The 23121-nt window shown below is 50.6% G+C and overlaps 1 protein-coding gene across 2 annotated transcripts; it reads left to right on the top strand.

Annotated features, from left to right (window-relative positions):
* Positions 1 to 237: 237 nt before the first annotated feature.
* Positions 238 to 22481, top strand: Edn3 (endothelin 3). Of its 2 annotated transcripts, none has more exons than XM_005392203.2 (5): positions 238 to 682; positions 1197 to 1485; positions 18014 to 18190; positions 19122 to 19199; positions 20864 to 22481. In XM_005392203.2, exons 1-5 carry the CDS (start codon positions 631 to 633, stop codon positions 20898 to 20900), a joined length of 633 nt encoding a protein of 210 aa, XP_005392260.1. In that variant the 5' UTR covers positions 238 to 630; the 3' UTR covers positions 20901 to 22481. The 2 variants fall into 2 exon arrangements, with proteins under 2 accessions (XP_005392260.1, XP_005392261.1); XM_005392204.2 differs by having other exon boundaries at positions 20860 to 22481.
* Positions 22482 to 23121: the final 640 nt, after the last annotated feature.

The raw sequence follows: 23121 nt of genomic DNA, 5'->3' as shown, positions 1-23121 counted from the left end.
AGACCCCGAGATAAAGGGTAACAGCCCCTAGCGCGGCCTTTTAATCATCTTCTGGCTCCTGGGGTGCGGGCAGCTGCTTGGGGCTGTGGGTCCTGCGGCAGCAAGCTGGTGGGGCCCTGCGAGTGTGCATGCAAGTGTAAGTGCACGCGTGTGTGCACGCGGGCGCGGGCCCTCCGCAGCTGTCCCAGGCCCCACCCCCCTTCCCACCCCCTTCTTACCCCTCTCCTCCCGGCTCGCCCTCCCTCCTCCCTCTCCCCACCGCCCCCGCCCCTCGCTGTCCAGGGTGCGCTCCGGGCGCTGCGCTTCGGCCGGCTCCCCCACCGGCGTCTGGGAGGCGACCCCCGGTGCTCCAAGGGTTCAAAGGCCCAGCACGGCGGCTCCAGCCCCTCCGGGGGCGGGGAGGCGAAGGGGGTGGTGCGGGAACCAGAAAAGCCGGAGCCCACAGCCGTCCAGCCCTGCGCGGGGATGGGCAGCGCGCTCTGAAAGTTTGCGACCGCCGCGGCCAACTCTAGGCTGGAGCCCGGGACACAGCTGGAGCGGCCGGACTCGAAGGCTGCGCGCGGCCCCGTGCCCTCCCGCGGCCACAGGCGGCCGTCCTCTGGCCTGGGCACCCGCGCCCCATCGGGGTTCATGGAGCCGGGACTGTGGCTCCTTTTCGGGCTCACAGTGACCTCAACCGCAGGTAAGCGGGCGGCGCGGCGGCCTCTCCCGGAGCGAGCAGCGCACAAAGGAGCTGGGGCCGGGGCGCGGTCCGCGTGGGGAGCTAACTTGCCTGGGCGCTGCAGCGGGGCGGGCGGGAGGCGGCAGGAGAGGACCCCGAGGACGACGCCACGGGCCCTGGGGCTTGCAGCCCTGGCTACCCGGTGAAGTTTTCAAGAAGTTCGGATCTTCTCAGAAAGTTTGCAAACTATTCAGAAACCGTGCAGAATGCTCACAGAGTTCTCAGAAAGTGCCAAGCGCGTGCAAGAATTCAACCAGGGCGAATAGCTTGCAGACTTTGCAGAGAGCGGAAACAGTTTGCAGGCTCTTCACAAAGTATGCGCATAGCTTGCAAACAGATCGTTGACCACAGCTTGGGGCGCTTACAGCGCATGCACACTTCGCGGAATTGTGTTACCCTCCCCTGGTGTTTAGGGGTGACGGGTGTTGAGTTTCTGTCCTAGCAGCTCAGGAGCCCCTCAATGTGCCTCTTGCAGGGCTTGTGCCGCGCCCTCAGACTGGGGGCTCTGGCAAGACCAACCTGCCTTGGGGCCCTCCTGCAGCCAGATCTGAGGGGGACCACGAAGAGACTTTGCCTGGCCCCAGCGGGGAGACTGGGCCCCCAGCAGCGACACAGGGCCCGAGTCCCGGGAAGTCTGGACAGGAGCAGGCCGCTGAGCGGGGCTCTTTGCACCACCGTGTCCGGCGCTGCACGTGCTTCACTTACAAGGACAAGGAGTGTGTCTACTACTGCCACCTGGATATCATCTGGATCAACACTCCCGAGTGAGTCGGCCTTGCGGGTGGGCGGGGGGATGTGGCCCTAGGCCAGCCCCACCTCTCCACATGCTGGCAGGACCTCCTCCTGCCCTTGCCTGGCTAGCTGCCTCCCTGGCATAGAGTGCAGCTCCTGCTGAGGTCTCCTGCCAGACCAGGTCCTGTGTACAGGTCGCAGGCATGACTCACCTTCCCTCTGAGAGTCTGGCTGGGAGAAATTCAATCTTAGATTTGTGATCTGGTGGAAGGGGGCCTTTCTCTCTGAGTGAAATGAGCTGGCCAGGGGGATTAGATACCTGAGAAGTCCCTCGGAGCCTTTTTTCTGAGGCAGAGGAAGCCCCGAAAGTTTAGCTCCTGCTTTGGAGGCTAAGTGGGTTCGTCCCTGCTGGCTTCTGACCCTGCCAGGGTCCAAGGAGTTTAAAATTCCTTGAAAGCAGCCTGCTCCCTGGGAGTGAAACGTAAACTGGGCTCCTTGGCCTCCTCAGATGCCAAGGCAGAGTAGATGTGTGGCTGCCTGTGCCTGGGTCTCTCCGAAGCTGGCCCCAGTGGTCCACGGCCCTGGCCACAGAGTGCCCCTGCCTCTGTCTTCAGAATAGCTTAGGTAGGGCCAACAGCACCTCTGTAGGAAACCTGGGGCACGGTGCAGGGAAGTTCACCCTCTCCCGAGGCTCCCGGGAGGATTTGCCAGCTGCCCTGTTCTCCCTCAGCCCTCCAGGAACCCCTGCTGCAGTCACCATCTTGCAAGTAACCTAGAGCACCTGACCTTGCTGGTTACCACCTCCTGGGCTTGGCTCTGTCCTGAGCATTTGGGACTTCGACCAGGTGCCACTGAGGTCTGGGTCCACTGAGGTCTGTCCACTGAGGTGCCACTGAGGTCTGGGTCCACTGAGGTCTGTCCTCAGGGTCCCTGGGGGCTTCTGCTTGCACCCTATGAGGAATTCCTGCCTGGGAACCTGGAGATGACTGTGAACACAAACGCTGGGCTGGGAGAACCAATTTTGCTGCTGTGTTCCGGGGCATCTCCATTACTGCCCCTCCTTTGTCCCCAAGCCCATTAACCTTGGAACCCTCTGGGTGACAGCATTGAGGGGGCTCACATACCCAGCTGGATACCTCAAGAATGACGTGCAAGGGAGGGCAGTCCTGAGGGACCCATGCATTTGAAAGCAGGTAGCAAGACTTCCGACCACTGCACGTAGGTCTGAAAGTCACCCCACTCTACCAGAATGACAGATGGGGCCAGCCTCGTGGGCAAACCACCTAGACGTGTGAACAGGCCTGGAGCTCAGAAGGGTCTTGGCTCCATTTAATGCCCTAGCATGGCTGTCATAAAATCCGTAATCCTTTTTGAACCGAAGGTTGCACACTTCACTTTTAATTTGGGTCCCACTGATTCTATGGTTGATCTCGACTGCATGATTTGCTTGTCTGGGTTGAGTCTGATGAGGTTCCTGAACATCTGTCACCCCACAATAGGAAGATGGAAGGATAAAGGTGATATGTATCGAGCATCATTGATTGCTTTCTATTCTCAGACAGTATCCGGGTCACCTTTTCTTATAGCCTCCGTCACTCTGACACTTGTCTTTTCTGATTCTTATCCTCCTGGCACTATGATCTCACCAAACTAGTTTCACAGACTTGAGGGCTCTAGGCAGTCAACAGAGGACTGAGTGCTAGTCTTGGCTATGATCCCAAGCTGTGTACCTAGAAGGAGAAGGAAGAAAGCCAACTGAATGAGTGGCTAGGGGTAGGGCGGGATTTGGAGATCACCCCAGTTTTCCGCCTGGCCTCTACTCCCCTCAGCACTAGCTGGGGAGGAAGTGATTACTTGAGACATGAGCAAGAGGCTCTGCAAATACCTTGTGGTATTTGAAATCTTGCTGAGAATTTTGAATTGTTTTATGCTTCCCGAGATGCAGTTATAGATCTTTGACTTTTTCCGGGACAACCAACTTAATGACTTTCTCTTAAAGTTTGATTTACCTCTTCCTGTCACCTCTCATCTGACTATTCTAAACACCAGGGAAGAAGAGGTAACTCTGGTGTTTGGGCATCCCGCGAGCTACTTGGGAAACAAAGGGGAGAATAGCCAGACTTGAGCACTTTGAAGCTAAATAAACTAAATACGTGATCTATAGAAGATTTTGCTGAATGGTCTTCCCCCTCCTTCCTTCTTCTTCTCCTTGCCTCCCTCTCTCCTTTCTTTTCTTTTTTCCTTCCTCCCTCTGTCTCTTGTCTCCTTGTCCCCTTTTTGAAACTATTGATGTATAGGTAAGTCCATTTATTACCTTGAAAATACCTCAGACAGCGCTTGCTTTGGCAACACATACGCTAAAGTATCTCAGACAAGATTGCAATTTAAGAAAAATGGGTCCTCGTGTCTGACTGTGGATCTCCAGGGAAATGGAAGACCTACTGAGTGGGGCTGCAGGTCACTGGATGTGGGTGGAGGAGTCTTATCCTGCTTCTGTCTCAGCCCACCTCTCCAATGTTTCCTTCCCTGTCACTTTGCCCCTCCTCCTTAGCAGGCCTCCTGGACTCCCTCTCAGAACTTCAGCACCAGGGTGTGGTCTGCTCCCAGTTCTTGCCGCTGGCTGTGTCAGAATCTGGAGGGGCCTCGGTTCTCATGCCTGCACCCTGATTCTTGAGCTGTGGGTGCTTTTGCACTTCGATGCTGCTCTTCCTCTTATGCCCATTTGATTGCGTGGAGATGAGGTCCAGGGTCCTGCTCTGCCTTTGGAAAGCAATTGTGTAGACCGTCAGGGAAGGAGCATTCCAAGGCCGTGTTTGCAGACTTAACCCTGCAGCAGTATTGTGGAGAGTTCTGTGGAGACTCTTTCTGCATCTTCTCATGGGACAGTAACTGTGTATGTGAGGCTCAAGAGATTAGCCACTCTATTAAGAACCTTCCAGACAGAAGAGCTGAGATTTCCTGGTTCTTCCATTTTCTCCTAGGGCCTGAGCTTGGGCTGCCCTTTCTGCCAGCACTCAGCATGCAGTAGATGACCTGATAATGCTGGTTGACTGGCTGTTGCACAATCCCTGCCCCGGTTGTTCTTTCTTGTTTTCACTGTGGCCGTGGACAGGTGGGCTAGCCTGTAGCGCTTTCCCCGGCCTGTGAGCCTTCTTCACCTAGAACATGTGGCTTTCCTCACGGAATGGGAATGTGTATTTTTCTGGGGCACATTACCCATACCTTCCACCATATCCTCCAAAAAGTCCATCATCTCAAAGAGGAAGCAGATTTGTCCCTTGGCAACTACATTTGTTGGCTCTGTGGAGGTGGCTGAGATCACAGCTAACTGATGAGATAGTGTCATTCTCCTAAAACTTTGCTTGGCCACTTTAGGAGCCTGAAGTGCCCACACCCTCAAACAATTCTGCACTGCCGACAAAAGTCCCAGATCTGAGAAAAAGACATCTGATCTTATTGTTTTGAAAAATTTGCAAAGAATAAAATAGTAAGGGGAGAGGCCAAGAACAGGAAGATGCGATGCTTATATCTTTGTTTGCCTGGGGCTGTCCTCTGTGAGTCCACATAAAAATACAAGTGTCCTAGCAGGAACTGGTTATTGTATTAGTCAGGGATTCCAGGTTTTCCAAAGAGACAGAACCAATTGGAAGTAAGTGTGTGTGTGTGTGTGTGTGTGTGTGTGTGTGTGTGCATGTCTGTACATGTGTATGTGCATGTGTGTGTGTGCATGTACGTGTGCATGTGATTGTGTGCACGTGTGTGTGCCCTTACATGGCTTACATGATCACGGATCTGGAAGGTCTGAAATTTGCAGACCTGAGGCTGGAAATTCCCAAAAGGAGCTGGCAGCACATCCTTGGGCCTGAGGGCTTCTTGGAGGCAGTGTTCCTTCTTTGGGGAACCTCAGTCTGTTCATGAGGCCTTCAGTTGCTGGTACGAGGCCTGTTCAGTTGCTGGTACGAGGCCTGTCCAATTTCTGGTATGAGGCCTGTCCAATTTCTGGAGGGTCATGTGCTTTGCTCAGAGTCTACTGATGTAAATATTAACAGCATTGAAAAAGATCTTCACAGCAACACCCAGAGTTGTATTTGACCAAACACCTGGGCACCATAACCTAGCCAAGGTGATACCTAATCAACCACCACAGGGACATAGGTTCTAACTATCCTACAGCAGCTGGCCCCCTGAACCCAGCTAAAGAGTGAAAGCCAGCCCACTTGCTGATGGCCTAGCTGCGGAACACCCAACAAAGTGGCGTGCTGCGTGACCCCACCCCACAAGTTGAGGGAACCTGCCATCTGTCAATCCCCCCACGGACATATGAAGGAAGCACCATGAGGCTGTGATGGTGACTGTGTTTTCCAAACAAAAATCTGAGCCACATGGCTGACAGGAGGAATGCGTTTATGAAAAGAGCAGAGCGGGATGTTTGAAATCACAGCTGTGGCAGAAAATCTGGGAGCTACAACTCCTACTCATGAGGGTTGGCAGGGAGAGTTTGGAGGGAAAACTTAGTATCCGGGTGCTCTGGCCTGGAGCTCTGGCTGTGAGTCTGTGTGGCTGTAGGGTAGAAGTGCCGTCACCTCCTGGCATGAGCTCTATAAGGTGCAGACTCCAGGCCCAGTGTAGGGCAGTGCCTCAGGGCCTCCCTGAGCGCCTACGGACTGACCATCTCCTAAAGGACACTGGACTCACTGCCTGGGCTGCTCCAACACATGGCACGCTTACCTAATTCTCCAGGAATGACATTTATTTTGCATTCTTTTGCTCTAGACAGAAGTAGAATAAAATAATAGTAATAATAATAGTAATAATAATAAAGCCTTTGAACTTGGATTTTTAGTATATTCTACCTCAGAAAGACAGCATCACCACAGTTTCTGGCTTCATCTTCTGAGTTCTTCAGGAAAGATGCATTTGAGCATGTTTCTAAGAGGACACATTCCAAATCTTAGAACAAACCCTGCCTCCTGCATGCTGACTGAAGCCACTCTGTCCCACGATCCAGGGCTGGCAGAAGTGTTGGTGGAAATGTGGTGGCTCTTTAAGTCAGAGGGTCAGAGTCTTTGTGGCCACCCTAGTTTTTGGACAGTGTCACTTTCCTGAGAACAGGGGCAATGCAGGTGATGAGCATACCTCGTCTCATGCCATTGGCACATTGGCTGCAGGCTGGGGTCCTCTCAGATTTACTGGAGGCTGAGTCACTTGCTCAGGGTTACAGAGCCCTGACCTGGTTACAGAGCCCTGTGTATTTTTTCCCAATATGGGCCTCACGTTTGTCGTGAGGTTGCCACTTACATCCTGGCACTTGGCATTTTTTTGTGGAGTTGCTCATCTAGGTGGCACTGGGCTGGGTTCTGTGAACATATGGATGAAAGACATGGTCCCTCCATCCCTGACTGTCACAAGGTGGTTTAGTTCCTTGTGACAGCGATGATTCTTATATTAGGCTTTTGTACAATAACGTACTCCTGTGGGATATTATTTTTATAGGCATCAATGAAGACATGAGCAAAAGTTCAAGTCTTTGGTTCATCACATGTCCTAAATTTTATTCTGGAAATACAGCATTGCCTTGCTGAGAGGTGTGTGACTCCCCCTTAGAGTCTGAGTGCCCTCGGTGGGCTTTCCTAGATAAGAGTGTGGCTGGGGAGGAGCATGTGTCTAAGAGGGGAAAGGGGAACTTGCAGTCTTCTTGCTACCTGGGCAGGGACAGGAGATGGTTCTGCTCAAATCCATCCCTCCCTGTAGGTATAGCTTTATACTGATACACACCCTTTGGTGTTCAGACACACTCAAGGTCTAGCAGACACTGGCCATCACAATCCAAGGCCACCTCCAGCCCTGCAGAAATCGCTCCAGGTCAAAGCTTGTCCTCCTGCCTTATCCCGTTCTGTGCTTAGAGAGTGCCAGTGGAGAACGTTCCTTCTCAGGAGTTGTTAAAGTGGACCTCCGAGGACTCTCCAACCTTGGTCTGTCTCATTCCCTTGATGTGCTTCTGAGCCAGCCTGCACCCTGTCCCCACAGTCCTCCAGCACTGGATGAAGTTTGTTGTACAATCTGTATTGGAATTCCATGAACATAAAGTTTTTTACAGACCCTGGGAAAAGGTGTGCCTGGCTGCTCTGTTGCTGATAAGCTTCTTGATAAAGGCCAGTGGGCAAAGGTTGTTCCCGGCAGGATGGGACGCAGCCTTGCCCTTCTGCCCTGCCCCTGTTACTCTTTATTGCCTCTTTTCAGGCCAGGTCAGCATTTGGAAAGTTCTTGAGGAGTGGGGCGCTATGTTCTCTGGGGTCACCAACCTGGACTCGTTCTGCGAAATGACAGGTGAGGGTGGTGACTGGGGCCATGTGGAGATGCCCCTTCAGGACAGTATGAACCACCTCCTAGAGCCTCCTAAACCTGTGGTGAAGTCTTTGGAAGGAATCCTCAGATTTCCTACATGGAATGAGTCCAACAGGGTAAATATAATGCAGTAATTTGCAGCTGATGACCCCAGGGAGACCAGGATCCTGGTTTTCCATGTCTCCCAGAATTGCTCAAGACATGAAGTGGGTGCCAGAGACCAGAAGTCACTAGGAAGTGGCCCTGGGAAGTGATGTGGACTTTGGCTGGTGAGAAATTGCTCCCTGGAATGCTTTGGAGAAGGATATGGAAAAGAAGATGGTGCTGGTTGGATGCAAAGTGGTCCTGAGCTCGGCTCGCACAGAACATGACTTTGCGCAGGAGGGTTTTTGTTTCACAAGCTCAGGTCCATCCGCTCCTTGGAAATCCAGCACATTTTCAGATCTTTGTTTTGAGTTCTAGTAGTATAATTCTTAGAATAGTTGATAGCAAGATGATTTAAAATTTGGGGGCCTTCGGGTGAAATTTCAGAGCTGCTGGAAAGGTCAGTGCCCAAAAGCTGACCTTTCTGCTGGGTTCTCACGGATGGGAAGCCACAGAGTCCGCACGAAGAGGTGAGATGTCTGGGAGTGAAGACAGACTTGGCTGGGCTGCAGTGAGCCCTGTGTGGGGCCGGGGGGCAGCTTGATCTGAAGCAAGAAGGCTCGGTACAAAGAGGTTGTGACCCTACACGACCTCAAGGGAACATTTGGATTTCTGCTACATGAAAGGGATGTTGCAGCTAGGAACTTGGCCTTAAATCTGAAGGCAGATGAAAGTCTCTGACATCTTTCGTGTGGTTTTTTCCTGCAAGAATTTAAAACAAAGGCAGCTGGGAGGCAAACAATGCTCTCCTTAAGGAAGATCAGCGGTGGCGGCTGACCGTGGCCAGGCTTCAGAATTCCAACTTTCCCTTCCCCACTGGACCTACAGTGTCTCAGCAGGTCTGGTGGGGAGCCTTAGAGGGGCCCATTTCATGTTCAAGGTGACGCTGTTTAACAACTGCCCGGCTTGCAAGTACGCAGGACACGGAGCGGTTCTGTGTCATGCCAGGAAACAATCTGTTTCAGTGGAAAACAGAGACTTTGTGACACTGAGAAACATCCGTGAATGTGTGCACAGATGTACAACGCCCACGCACAGGTATGTTCATGCGCATACATATATGGGTGCCCGCACAGAGACACTTTGCCCCCTAGGGGGTAGGAGTCAGTTGTACTCAGATGGAAGATAAACCCAGAGAAAGGCAGAGTGTGGTGGACAGTGCCACAGTACAGACTGCTTGTCCCAGCATAGTTTGGGGTGCCTCTAATCTAAATCCTGGCCCACTCACCAAGTCTCCAAGAACAGACAGGACAAACATCCGGTTGCATCCTCTTCCACCCCAGCTTTGAGACTTAGAGCCCAGTGTTTTCACAGACTTTTAAGAAGCACAAGCCTGGCTTCTTTCATGGCCTTCTCAGGCACACGTAGCAGGAACCCCTAAAGAGTAGTAACTCTGAAACACAGCAGCCGGGACCTCTGCGATCTCAGCCCAGTGAGTTAAAAACAAAACCAGATTTGTTCCACAAGTCTGTAGGAAAAGCACCAAGGCAGAGCTGGATGATGATACAGATGGCCAGGGGGAGGGGATGGAGGTGGGGAACAGCTTCACTCCCCAGCCTGACGGGTGTAGAAAATACCTTCGCTGAAAGTCAGAAGCAAGTGGCTGAGGAAGCAGAGGGCTGGGCACCTTTTCTGGATTTTTACAAATTTGATTTCCACAGGTTTCTTGTAAGGCTGAGAATCAGAGGTGGTGAGGTTCTCCCTCGGCCACAAACTTTCAGGGGCTACCAAAGCCTCAGCAGAAAAAAATAAGACACTGTAATGCAATATTTGGGGAAAATCAAAATGAGCACAAAGATTAGAATCGACCAAATATCAACATTTGTGGTAAGGGGGATCTGACGCAGAGATTGCCTGCCCCACCGCACCCTTGCCTGGCCCTGGCTTCTTATTTGAGGATGAAGCCTGTGCCTCTAGTCGGGACTCATGTATTCTTAGTTTGAGATAAATCCCTCAGGGAGGAGCCCTGAGAGCACTGCACAAGGACGCAGGCTGACCCTGCATGTTGTTATCCTTGTGGCAGACCAGTTCTGGTCGCTAAAACCTTTTCTTTCTCTAACTTGGAATCTGAAAACTTAGCTAGGTTGGCTTTTAGGGGGCGCTTACTGGGGAACTGGTGGTGTCGGTATTTTTTAACCCCTCTCTAGATATCCCGTCTTTATAAAAATACCTGGCCCCTGTTTTATCCCTTCTGTTTCCACTGCTGGCAGCTATTTTGAGCTCCATCTGTCTGCAGCTCTGCATAAAGTTATAATGAGACGGGGCCGGGCGGACAGGATTGCTGGTGCCTGCATTTTAACTGGAATTCATCAGGGTCAGGGTCAGTAGGCGGGCTGGGGGAAGAAACTCTCGCTCACTTGATGCATTTGGGGAGCACAGATGGCGAGGAAAACCCCTCATCTGTAGGAATCCTTAGATAGCGTCGCTCTCCACTTACTGGAGGAGTTTGTTTCTCTCACTTTTCTTTCATTTTGCTTGTTTTGTGCTGGAACTTTTGGAAGTTTTGCAGCACACAACCAAACCAGGTATTTTATCTCTTGTTCTTTTTTCCTTTGATCCCTGGTGCTTCTTCTAGGTAGACTCCCATGTATGTGCCTGTCTTAGGGGAGTACTGGCCCTGGCTTCCAGGGGGTCAGAGGTGATGAGCTCTGTGGCTTTGGGAATTATTTTACAGCCCAGTCATAGTGTAGTTAACCACAGAGGAGTATAAGTAGTCTGAGCTGCAGCTTCCTAAACACAGTTGGTGAGATCCTGGAAATTTCTTAGATGGGGTGGAGCAGAGGACCTCTGTATGGACTGTGGTTTTCTTGCTGGAGTGAAGTCCTAGGGATTGCCACAGTAATTGAGCTACTTGGAGCTACTCAAGTAAGGTGAGGAAGCTTGGGAATTTCCAGGTGGAATTTGGAGCTGGGTAGACTTTTGGAGGAGCTGGCTAGCCCTGGCCAGCCTTATCATTTCTCAAGCCCTGCAGAAAAGGTGCCCAACAAGCGCTCTCAGAAAGCCAATCGTCAATTTGTACTAGAGTTTTGAGCAGCCTCTGATCTGTTCATCATGGTGCTGATGAGTACTATGTTATTATCAAACATAGTTTCTCCACTTCAAGCCATCTGGAGACCATACTCCTTCTAGGAAAAACCCTCTAAGATGAGCCAATTAAGGATGAAAAAAGGAGAAATCCATTCAATCAGCCAAGAATTCTGTACATTTGGGAGGCTGGGTACAGCCTAGAAGTAATGGCAAGTTTAGATGGATTTTCCTCCTCCCTTCCTTCCTCTCTCCCTTCCTTCCACTTCCCTCCTTCCCTCTGCCCTCCCTCCCTTCTTTCCTTCTTTTCTTAAACAAGTGTCTATCACTGAGGTCGTGGATATTACTGAGCACCCATTGTGAGCCAGACACCTGGATGCAGAGGTGAATAAGGCATACACAGTCGCTCCAGCAAAACAAAGTCCTGCTGTTGCTGACCCCCGCAGATATGCCAAGGCCAGGTTTTGTAGATGTCACACCAGCTGGAAAAACAGAAAAAAATGGCCCTCAGCCTTGTGCCTGGTGCCAGGGCTCAATACCTAGTAATCTGTTAAAATTTCTAAATGGCTAGTCCTGGGAATCCCAAGGTGTGTCTGTGTCCGTGACAACATGTAGAATACCTTTTAAAAAAAGTTAACACACAACCCACAGCACATGGCTCACTGCTGTTGATGTTTCCAAGTATTCTGGTATCATCTGCTCTTCCTGGGGGTTCCAGTGTTGGCCTTTAAGCTGAAGGAATTTTCTGCAGCAGAGGTAAAGCTACGGATTGCTACTTGGCCTGACAGATATGCAACTGTGTGTGTGTGCTTTGTGCTTATATATCAGGGCCACTGAAGAGCTGGTTTTTGGGTCCATTTCTTTTGTTGGACTTGCATAAGCACCTGATGACTGGACAAAGAATAGGCTCACTGGAGGACAAGGCAGAGTGAGGTCAACTGAGTATTAAGGCTGGGATCTGAGTATTAGGGCTGAGCATCCTGGGGTTAGAGAGGGGGTAGTGTGCTTGCTTCCATCTGGAAGGACAGCAGAAACTAAATTACACATTTCACAGTGGGCACATCTGGAAGGAAAGGACTCCAGCCAGCTTAGTTTTCTGGGTTTTGTCCTGATTCTGAACATGCTCTTTTGTGTACGGATGCAGTGAAGAAATTTTTGGCTTGTTCCAGCAGCTGGAGAGACCAAAGGCCTCCCTGTTGACTCCTGAGACTATCGTTGCCATCTCATGAACATGAGGTCTCAGGGCAGTTGTACTTCACCAGTCACAAGCAACAGACACCCAGTCTAGCTAGCAATGCATGGGAGGAGTTTACGGAAGGACACGTGATGTGCTCAGCCTGGAAGGAGAAGGAATAAGGGACAGACCTGGAAGTTCCAGTGGTGCAGTTGAATGGATGGGGCAGGATGCAGCTACTTGCCAAAGAGAAGCCCCAGGATATTTTCTGACCTGAAATCTTCAAGCAGGAGTCTCAGGAAAGAGAGGGTCTCACTGTCCCATTTTAGGTCACCTGCCAAGTCTTTAGCAGAGGCAGGCACATGGTCAGTCTCTTAGTGACCTCACACAATGGGAGAGGGATCATTTCCCAGAGGAATATGGCTTTTCTTGGTACTGGGGATTGAACCTCAGTCCTTGCACATGTCAGGCAAACACTGTCACTGAGCCGTGTCTGAGCCAGTCACACCTGCCCCTGAAAAAAGAAGGAGACATTGGACTCCAGGCGACAAAAACAATGCATATTGGCCTCAGGCTCTGAGAATCCCTACTGCTAAGCCACTGAGAGCAGGTCTTCCTGTTCCTGAGCTTATTTCTCCCTTCCCCCACGCGTTTGTACACAGCAGGCTTCCACTAGATGTTTGTGGAACTAGGTTCACAGCCTTGTGTATATTCAGCCACTTCTAGTAGTTACTGCATCCTGTCTTACTCATTAGAACAAAGTTCTAGCTGGTTAATGTTTCCAAAATGGTACATGAAAGTGACAGGCACTATCCTTCTTGCTCAAAAGGACTAAATTCGGGAAAGTTGATGAATGGTGCCTTCTAAGAAGGAATTTAATAAAATCTGAAAGGGAGCCCCAGTTAGGAAGCACGTCAGGGCCTCAGCTTTGCTTCTCCAGGGAATGGAGGGGTGGTATCCCATGACCACCAAAGCCCAGCAGCTGGGCTGCCTCCTGACTGCTGGCAGCAGGCGGTAGTTTCTCCTCCTCTCTGGCAGTCAACAGAGGCCCACGTTGCCTTTGCTTCTCACTTTAGAAGGAAAATGTGGCCCAAAGTAGACAGACCATCAGTTTGACAAGTAGTCTGAATGTGCGGTAAACATATCTGACTTGTTGGGGAGACATTCAGCTAGGACTCGGGCCTGTTAAATTAAGAAAAAAAACCCAACTATATTTAATAGCATCGGGCACTGATTTTGTCAATGTGTCTTGTCACCTGTCTGGCTTTATTTTATAAGACAAAACACAAGCCTGGGAGTTGTAAACTGAGATGCCTGTGAGGGTCAGACACAGCAAAAATAGCCTAGAAAGACAGTTGTAAAATTATTAGGAGCAGTGAGCTGGGGGCAAGACAGAGCACTTATGCATAGCTCACTCAGGGTAGGCACCAGCATGTTGGAATTAGAGACGGGTATCAGCACAACTTCCTGTTATTCAAGAGAAGCTTGAAATTGGGACTTCTAAGTGAAAATTCCAGATATAACAGCATACTCTGCTGATTGGATGAAGCTGACCAAATGCCGGTGTACTGATATCTGAGACCAAAACTTTGTGTGTACAGGGACCCTGTTCTGTCTGGCTTGTGAGGCTCACCTAGACCTTACATCTGTGCCTGCGCATGGAGGCTCTCAGCAAAGATTTATTAAATACCACTCAGTGGGACAAGTGAGAACTGGAGTTCTGGTGAGAGGATGACCACTTGAAGACGTCCCTGAGAATTCTGAATTTGGCTTGTGAAGTCCCTTTGCTGTTTGCGAGACTGGCCTTTGTGACCGTCTGGGTCTGTCCTTCAAGCTTTCGGTACGGAAGCCAGTTTCCTGATCAGGAGAGTGGAGATGGTTAATTCCGTTAGGAACAGGCCACATAGAACTTAAAAACAGAATTTTAAAGAAATAAAGACACTTGGCTTGTTTAAAAACGTCTGGTAGAGACAAGATGTTTTCAGAGTGGTGATACAGATGAATAAGGAACACAGGAGAGTTGGGAGTTTTTAATAGTTAATGACACTTGTATGTGATATGGGGGAAACATGACACAGAAGGAGCCTTGAGATAAATAATGCTCCTACATCAAATAAAGGGTGCTGTGTGTGCATAAGCTGAGGGACAGTTTATTACAGAAGCACACTCAGTGGTGGACATTGCGTGTGTGTGTGTGTGTGTGTGTGTGTATTCTGAAGGGCGTTCTGCTTTTTTATCTCTGCATCTGCTTCTCTTCTGTACAGAGCTCTGAGTTATAACTGATGTGCGAATAGATGGAAGAGCTTCCCATTCCTACAAAGGCTTGCATTTCCTAAACCCTGTTGCTGAACAGTATCAAAGTCAGATCCAAAGTCTCAGTCAAAATTTCATTTTCATGGTTTCACCCTTAGGTCTTTCCTGTTCCCCTTCCAGGAAACAGTGACAAAGGGCATGACACAACTGAAATACAGATGCTGATGGGACAGTGATGGTGAATGATGGGGTGGCAGAGCATGGCATTGCTGGGCCATGTGCTTTTCTGGTTCCTTATTACCCTTGTTTATTGCTTAGTCACATATCTCAAACACTAGCTTTGTAAATGAGATTTTTCTATCTGATGCTATGCAAGACTTCTTAGTCCAAATCAATAATATCAGAAGCTAATTCATTTATTGCTAACTCTCTGCTAAGTATTTTCATTTGTTCAGCAACCCTTTCATCAACCAGGAAAGTATTGAGAGGGCAGAGTGATCATCATAATAGAATGATTGGGCACCCTCTGCACTCTGTGTACCCCATGTGTACTGTACACACTGATTCTTTTCCCCGTTTTCGTACTGTGGCAACATGTGAATCCCCAGAGGCACAGATGCATGTGCTGTCTCTATCCATATCAAACTTAAAATAACACTAGATAGATGGTGGGGTTTTAACAGATGCTGGAGGTTGTTTGTAATGGTGTTTATGGTTATTGAACTCATGAGGGTGAAAAGAATCCAGTCTTGCCAGACTAGAAGTATCTCACAATTAGCTACCCGTTATTCAATCAATAGTTTTTATCTACTCAGCCTTGGACTAAGCCCGTGGCAGGTACAGAAGTTAATGACCTACCTTCTGCTCTTGAGGAGCCACTCATTGACTCTCAACCTGGGTAAGAAACACCCTTGGCCAAGCTCTGTGACTTAGAAGGCCATCCACAACTCTACCTTAGTCACTTGCCCCCACCCCATTGCAAGGATTCTGGGTCTGAAAGCGATCTTTTCTTTCTTCTAGACCGTGTGATTTCTTTTAGACCATGTTCCATCTACTTGAGTTGCTGGAGTCCCCTACTCAGAAGTTCCCAAACCCTCTCCTAGGGTCCCTGTACATGTCTTCTAGGATGTGACTCTCAAGAACAAACATCAGGCATACATCCCCAGGCCAAAGGGTAGCCACAGGCAGCTTGTTGCAGGCTGGGGGGTAGATGGAGCTTGGAGTGCAGTCTGGGTTAGCTACTTGGAGTGAATGAAAACCTTTTTGGTGTGGGAAGGAGCAGCAGGAAGAAAAGGTGGCAAAGTGTTTTGGGCTGCTGTATTCCAACATGTGACCTCCGGGGAGAAACTGAATCCTAAATTCAAGGCTTGGCTTCTAAGTGTTTTGAAGCTGCATTTGTCCAGGTAGAAGGGTAGGACTCTCGTTTAAGAGCTTATCAGACCTAAAGTCTTTAAATTTGTAGACTTGTTGTAGGAGATGGGCCTCCATTTTGAGCTCTCATTCCAGATTCTACAGATGTTGGTGAAGGCAGCTGTACTAAGTCTCCCAGTCCTCAAGAAGGGGAGTGTGTGGCTCTGTAAACAAGCTTTGAAATTGGTAGGGCGTTTGCAGACTAGCCTGGCTGCTGGGAAAGTGCTAAGCACGTCTCTATTAACAAATACCCTGTTGCCTTGTTTCCTTACTTAAAACACTTTAGAGTGTTTCGCTCCAGTTGAGTGGCTCTAAATCCATAAATGCATAATCAGCTGACAGCAATTTTAAAATTGCAGGTCTCACTGTTGATGGAAAAATGGGAGCCTTGTTATTCCTTGTGTATAATTTTCATCGAGAAATAGGGGACTGGATTTAATGTCTACACTTAGAGATTTAATGTAGTCCTCATACTGAAAAAATATACCTTTAGCCAAATCCCAGCTCACAACAATGGCTGCATTGTTTCTCTCCCCTCCCCCACTTCCCATTTTCGAGAAAAATAGGGGTATGAGAAGAGGTTCAGCTCATAACAGGACTGGACCCTGCCTTCCTTCTCCATTTGCTCAACAGCTGGGCATGCTTGGCCAGCGGGGAGCCACCGCTCTGCCGTGTCTCCAGGCACTCAGTAGGAAGGAGAAGAATAGGGCCGAGCAGATTCCTCAGCTCCATCCCCAGCCCAGCAGGGCGTAGGGTCTTTCCGAGCATCGGATCACTGCAGGGCACCCCTGCCCAATTTGCCCTCACTGTCTCCAAAAGGCTCCATGGCGTGTGTTCCTAATGAAAAGAAATTCAATTTGATTTTATTTTGAAAACACAGGGAGGATGTCAGGCCACCCTTTGAGGTGGATAATTGGTGATACTCCATGGGGCTCATAGAAACCAAGGTGGCTTAATCTCTGGGGATGAGCAAGAAGACCAAGATTTATTGGAAAATTGGCTTCAGCCATGTAAGTTTCTTCGAGGTATTATTCATCTGTCCCTAAGTCAAATTCAATAGTAGTAATGAATTAAGCATATGGTTTTAACTTTCCCCCACTCAACTGGCCGTCATCTTTCTTCTCTGGAGAGCGATGGATGGGATCTATGCAAACATAAGGACCAGATTTAAATGTTTATTGCTCTGAATACCACCACACCCCTTCTTCCTTGTGCCACCATAAACAAAAAGAAGTGGCCAACCCTTTTAGACTTTTTTTTTTTTTGGCTTCATAGTAAGACTTCCCCAAGGCCAGTTCCATCCTTGGCTGTCCTGCCACTGCAATACCAACACCTCTCAGACGGCACGGAGCATCCCTTCTGATGTTTGTCCCTTCCAGGAAGTGGTGTTCGGAGGTCAAGACGCATCTCTAACCACCATAAGTGCATCTGGCCTGTTCTCGTTAGTGTGAAGTGCATTGTCTGAGCTGCACAGAGAAGAAACTAGTAGTAGAGGGCTGTGAGGGACACCTCCCTGGCTGTAGATGCCGAGGGTCTTACAGGTACAGTGCTCTGGCCCAGGTGCTGGGGCAAAGCTGCAGACCTGGACCAGCACATGGGTCATCCCAGATGTCCTTGTCCTTTGGGCACAGGAAGAACACTCTCAATCAAGGTGTCCAGTTATCCTTGTTTCTTGACTTTCCCGAAGGGGTGGGGCAAAAATACTGGAGGCTCAGGCCCAGCTCTAGTGGGTGGAGAAAGTGCTTGCTCTAGAGGGACCCAGGCCTGCATCGTTTGGCTGGAAAACACTGAAATCTGCCGTGTGGCAAGCCAGGCCTGGAGCACAGGGCTCAAGGGCACACCCATGTGTGTTACCTTGGGGAAGCTGAGGGCCCTTCTGTGTCTATATGTATGTGACCGTCCGAGAGGGGCGGTAATCTCTCTAGTTCTGCATCTTCCTGTCCCTGCAGCCCCACTCTGCTTTCAGGGTGTTTGCTGGGGGCAGGGCGCCTGCACTTTCCTCTAGAGCAGTGATGGCGAAACTATGGCACTTGTGCCACAGCCTGCTGTTGGTTGTCATTGAAAGCTCTAAAAGGTTTGCCATCACTGCTCCAGAGCCTCCCAAATTCAGAAGTTTCTCATCCGGCAGGGGCCTGTTCTGCTGTACTTTGGAAGGAACCTGGAGCTAGAGGCCCACACGCACTCGCCTGACTTCACATTGTGCTTTGCAGGCAGACTGTGCCCTATGGACTGTCCAACTACAGAGGAAGTTTCCGGAATAAGAGGTCCTCAGGGCGGTCTCCGGGGAGTGTGCAGCCCTCGCCGCAGACACACTTGCGCTGTGCATGTTTGGGGACCAATGACAAGGCCTGTGTACAGTTCTGCACGCGGACGCTGGATGTCAGCAGGTAGGACACCCCTTCTCGTCCTGCTCCTTTCCAGGTATGAATCACCCGCAGGCCAGCGCATTGTGCAAGGGCGGTGTGGCCGTGTCCTGGTTGCCCTGGTCCTGAGGATGAGCAGAGGGCGGGTGTTGGTCCCAGAGGCTGAGGCTCCTCAGCAGGGCGGGTGCTGTCTCACCTCTGACTCTCACTGCCTTTCAGATCTGTGTCTGGTCCCTAGACACATTTCCCCTGACATGAGTAGTACTTTGCATAAATCTGAATAAATTGCCAACAGCTAAAGATTGAAGAATTAGGCACCTTGCATACATTATGTTTAGCTTCTTCACAAGACAGCATTTGGGGCTCTCAGCTCTGGCTGTCCTGCTCCCCAAGAGGGGCACAAAAGCCCATTCACCTGAGTTTTCCAGTAGTCTGCTCCGTCTGGTAGAGAAGCTCATAGGTTCATCCTCAAGGGTGAGTGAGCAGGCCGAGCTTGCCCAAGTACCAAGGCAGCTGACGTCAGCTCAAAGCTTTTGCTCCTCATTTTCTTCACTTTGGGCCAAGACTTAGCAACTGCCGATGTGGCCCTTCCTATAGCTGGTGTTGGGGATGTGACTTTCAAACACAGCCCGAGCCAGGAGAGCTCAGACGGGGGCAGGTGCCCAGGAAGTTGGATCTCAGGACCTGCCATCTGAAAAGCCCAGTGTTAATGGCATTTTCATTCCCCCTGCTGGCATTTTGCACATCTGATGAGTCACAGGAGCGAGTGTGGGCTCTGCTTCGGCAAGCAGCCACCCACCCGGCGCTCAGTCTTCCCAAACTGTGCCTGAGACGTGGTCCTCTGGGAGAGCGCTAATGCGCTGGCTGGTGGGGAAGAGGAAGTCATAATGTGGCACTGAAACCCAGCCACACGGAGATGCAGGTTGATTCATTAAAACTGGCTCTCTCCCCACAGTCATTCCAGGACAGCAGAAAAAGCAGACAAAGAAGAGAAAGGGACGGCCAGCAGGCCCCGCGTCAAGCTGCGGCAGAGGTGAAGATGGGGACGCGGTCCCCCCATGGGGCCGGGCAGGGGCGGCGCTGGTCTTCACGGCCAGTGGGGTCCCACCGCCCATGCAGCTGCACCCACACACGATGGCTCCTGTGGGGCCATAGGCAGAGCGGCCTGAACTGCGCCAGCCTGCTGTGCCCAGCGTTCCTTCTAGGCCCTGCAGGCCGAGCTGCCCAAGCCCACTTTAGCTTCTGCTTCTGCAGCAGCGGGACTCTACCCCGCCCCCATTATTGCTTCTTCTCAGCAGCTGATTCCGGACAGAGGCGAAGCATCACAGCTTGGCACCAGGTCACACGCCCCCACCCTCACTTTATCACATTTTGAACCTGCTTATCTCTTTTGTATGCGAGATCCCCAGCATTTCCTGCAGCCAAACTGGGCTTATTTGTCATTCTATCCATCAGAAGTCATTATTAATGACTCACCCGCACATCTGCAATGGGATGGTAATTTATGTTCATAATAACAGCCTAGAGGTGGCTGTGGTTTCTACAGGGACTGATCAGGGGAAGATTAAACCGTGCTCGGGATACAGGAGACTTTCCGAATTGGTGGCAGATCGCTTCCAGTGGTCTGCAGAGGGATCTGTCACCATCCATAATGAAAATGGGGAGAGAGGAGGAGGGCAGGGGCAGCAGGGAGGTCCCAGGAGGGAGAGTCGGACGGCAGCCGGTCCCCACTTGGCCTCTTCGTCCTCCTTCCCCTTTCTCTCTTCCTCACCCCAAACCAAAACTTCGCTCGGTGAGGGCAGGATGTGATTAAAACCATCCATCTGATGCATCATTTATTCATTCTTCGGAGTTGCTGAGCACCTGCTATGTGCCGGGCACCATTCTCCACCCTGGGACACAGCAGGGAACAGGCAAAGGGGCTTCTTCAAGGAGCTGAAGTGGTGGAGGAAGCAGACACACAGGAGTGTGTGTGATTTACAGTGAGATGTGGCGAGCAAGGCAGGGAGAGGCGTTGGGGCGGTTATGACTTGGGACTCGGGGAACTCCGGGAGCTGTCTGTTGGGCCAGGTGCCCTTGGCACAGAAGCCTGGAGGAAGTGAAGGCTGAGCCCTGAAGACCAGTGAAAAAGTGGTATTTTGGTCAGGGGGAATGGGAAGTGCAAAGGCCCAGGGGTGTGTTCAAGGGTTAGCCAGCAAGGGGTCCCCTGCACGGAAAAAACACAGACGCCTCCACTGCTGCCATTTTAGTATTGTGCTGTCACATGTTCAAAGGCTGAGATCGAGACTGGTCACACAGTGTCCCACTGGGGCTGGGAAGGTAGCTCTTCTAGGGTTCTACGATTCTCATCAAAATAAAGAGTTTTCCTTGGGAAGAAAGACTTTCACGAGCTGCAGTCCCTGCTTTCGTACAAGATTCGAGTCAGTAATGTCCACATTCGCATTCTTGGCGTGGCAGCTGCTGCCATCCCTGGCTCGGGATTGTGGGGGGTGGTGGCTGCTGGGGGCTCCCTGAGCGCACAGCTGCTGAGAGCATTCTTTCCTCATCCTTCCCTTCAGATCAGGCTGTGGTGAGGGGCCACCCTCAGAAGCGGGTGCAGCTCCAGCCGTGGGGGCGGAAGTGGCCCCTTTGAGCTGGGGAGAGGCATTATCCTGTTCTAACACACCTGTTTTCCTTTGTTCCCTTGGCTCAAGATAGGCTGATGTCCAGGACAGAGGAGGCCCGCCGGCCTTAGGTGGCCGCCCCGATGCTTGCTCCCTGCTGTGACTTCGCCGTCCTCTCTGCCTGTCTGCCGTCTCTTCCAGCAAGGAGCTGCTGCTCACACGAAGTTCAAATTTCCACTTCTTTAGGGACAAGGAGTGAATTCGCCTGGGGCAGAAAACCCACCCAGAGAGTCCCCACTTAACAGTTCACCCCTACTCTGAGAATGCCCAAATCTAAATGACCCCAGTTTCCCTAATGGGTAAAATGATCCCAGATGTGCCCTGGGGCCAGATGCCCGAAGCTCCAGTTTCACGCAGGAAATTGTTTTTGGAGAGGCAGGGCAAGCCGGAAAACCACTTACTGGCTTTTGACAAGACTTCTCTTGGAGAGTAAGTGGACACCGAGCTGGCTGTCTGCAAAAGTAAACACGCGTCCGACTTGCACTAGATGCACAGTGCGTGTGTGGCCGGAGCGGGCTGCCTGCCCCGTCTGCAGGCTGGGAGCTGGTGAGGGGTGAGCTGTGGGCTTCGGACCCAGGCCATAACCAAACAGTAGTTCTCAAGTTTGAAGCGTGTATTTAGGTAGAAATTTCACTTGTGCTTCATACCCATCAAAACAGTGTATGTCAAAGAAAGGGGGCAGTAGAAGAAAAAGGAGCAGGAGGCCACATGCTGGTGATAAGAAGAGGAGAGGGTGTCTGCTGGTTTCGAAGGCTGGGCTCTGTCACACAGAGTTGGTTCTTGTCCCCTGGACTGGCCCTGTGCGTCTCTTACAGACACCAGGCCCGTGCACAGTGAAGTTCGAAGGCCTTGTTTGCAGGAAGCCAATTATAAAGACAGCCCCCGGGCTCAGGGCCGTTAGGTTGAATATTTTGCTTTCATGAATAGATGTGGATCTTTGGGGAGTGGCTTCCAAATAAACCATGAACACAAACTCTCTATAAATTATGTAAATTCCTATTTATCTATATAATTGGCAACAGCTGGGAATTGTTACGCCTGATGGTTCAAAATCTCCTTCAGCTGCGTTCTCCTGGCCACGCTGCACGCATAGTGACTGAGGGACATGGACAGGGCCTCCATCCTCTCTCTACTGGGCGCTTCAGGGAGAGGCTGCCCGCCTCCCCACCTGGTCACAGAGCCCGGAGGACCTGTTTCTGGGCACATGCCAAGGGCCTGTGAGGAGAAATTTTACGTGGTGCAAGATGTAACGTTGGCCTTGACCAGATGTTAAACTCTGGAGGAGTGTGTCATAAGTTATTATAGGTATAAAAGTGCATACCTATCATGAGGAAGTGAAAGCAGACTGATTTGCTAGCAGGATTTTGTACAGTTTAGAGAAGTGATTATTTATTGGGGAACTGTTCTCTACTTCAACTCCTTTATGGGATCTGTTAGAAGTAAAGTCACTGTATAGATATAGAGAGATTTTAAAATTGCATTCTGAATCCAAACTCGTATCTTTTAGAGCTTGAATTACATTTTAAAAACGTATATGCACTGTTTGGCACAGTGGCAAGATGGTATCTCGGAGAGAAACTCATTCGTCCTGTGAACACTCAGAAAATACTAACTGTCAAATGCATAATAAAAAATCCAAGAGTCTGCTCTGATTTGTGGGTTTTTCCTTTCTGTTGTTACATGCATGGCTACACTTCAACTTGTCATGGACCTCTGAAGGAGGCAGGAGGGAGTTGTAGTTCAGGAATAGACTCCATCTACAGTCAATTATGGGATGGGATGAGGGACTGCTTGGTGATTGAGGAAGGAGTGGGGTTTGGGGACCCTCTGAAGAAGAGAAAACATTTGAGGCAGCCAGAAAGAGAGATCTGGGGAGAGGATGGGTGTCCTCCCCTGGCACCGCCACGCCCTCAGGATGCAGAGCCTTCTCCTCCGGCCTGCAGGCATGACAGTGGGTCTCAGGATGTCAGGGAAGGGGCACTGCTCAGGATACCTGCGAGCTGGGAGCCAGGAGTGACCGTGAGGCCTCAGGTTTAAGTCTTATGGTTTCAGAACTTCATGGGGGTTGGGATATGAGGAAGAGTAGGGTTTGTTTCATTTTCTCTCGCTTTCTCCACTCTCTTCCTCCTGGTCTCTCTGTCCCTTCCTGAATCCAGACTCGGAGACCAGCCGAGGGAGGGAACTGGACAAAGACAAAGATGCAGCCAAAGAGCAAAAACAACTCCAATATTCTGAGTAGGTTTGATCATGTCTAGTCTGGGAAGACCCAAGAGCCTCTTGTTTTAATTAAAC

Source organism: Chinchilla lanigera, unplaced genomic scaffold (assembly GCF_000276665.1).
Source record: "Chinchilla lanigera isolate Chin_1 unplaced genomic scaffold, ChiLan1.0 scaffold00044, whole genome shotgun sequence".
In the NCBI taxonomy this organism is placed as follows: Eukaryota; Metazoa; Chordata; class Mammalia; order Rodentia; family Chinchillidae; genus Chinchilla; species Chinchilla lanigera.
This window is presented reverse-complemented; position numbering and strand designations above follow the sequence as displayed.

Excerpts from the sequence above, each read along its gene's own strand:
- Edn3 (XM_005392203.2), top strand. The coding sequence starts at position 631 with ATGGAGCCGGGACTGTGGCTCCTTTTCGGGCTCACAGTGACCTCAACC. Across the intron at positions 683-1,196 it reads CACAGTGACCTCAACCGCAG|GGCTTGTGCCGCGCCCTCAG; the intron begins GTAAGCGGGCGG and ends TGCCTCTTGCAG. Across the intron at positions 19,200-20,863 it reads CGCGTCAAGCTGCGGCAGAG|GCTGATGTCCAGGACAGAGG; the intron begins GTGAAGATGGGG and ends GGCTCAAGATAG.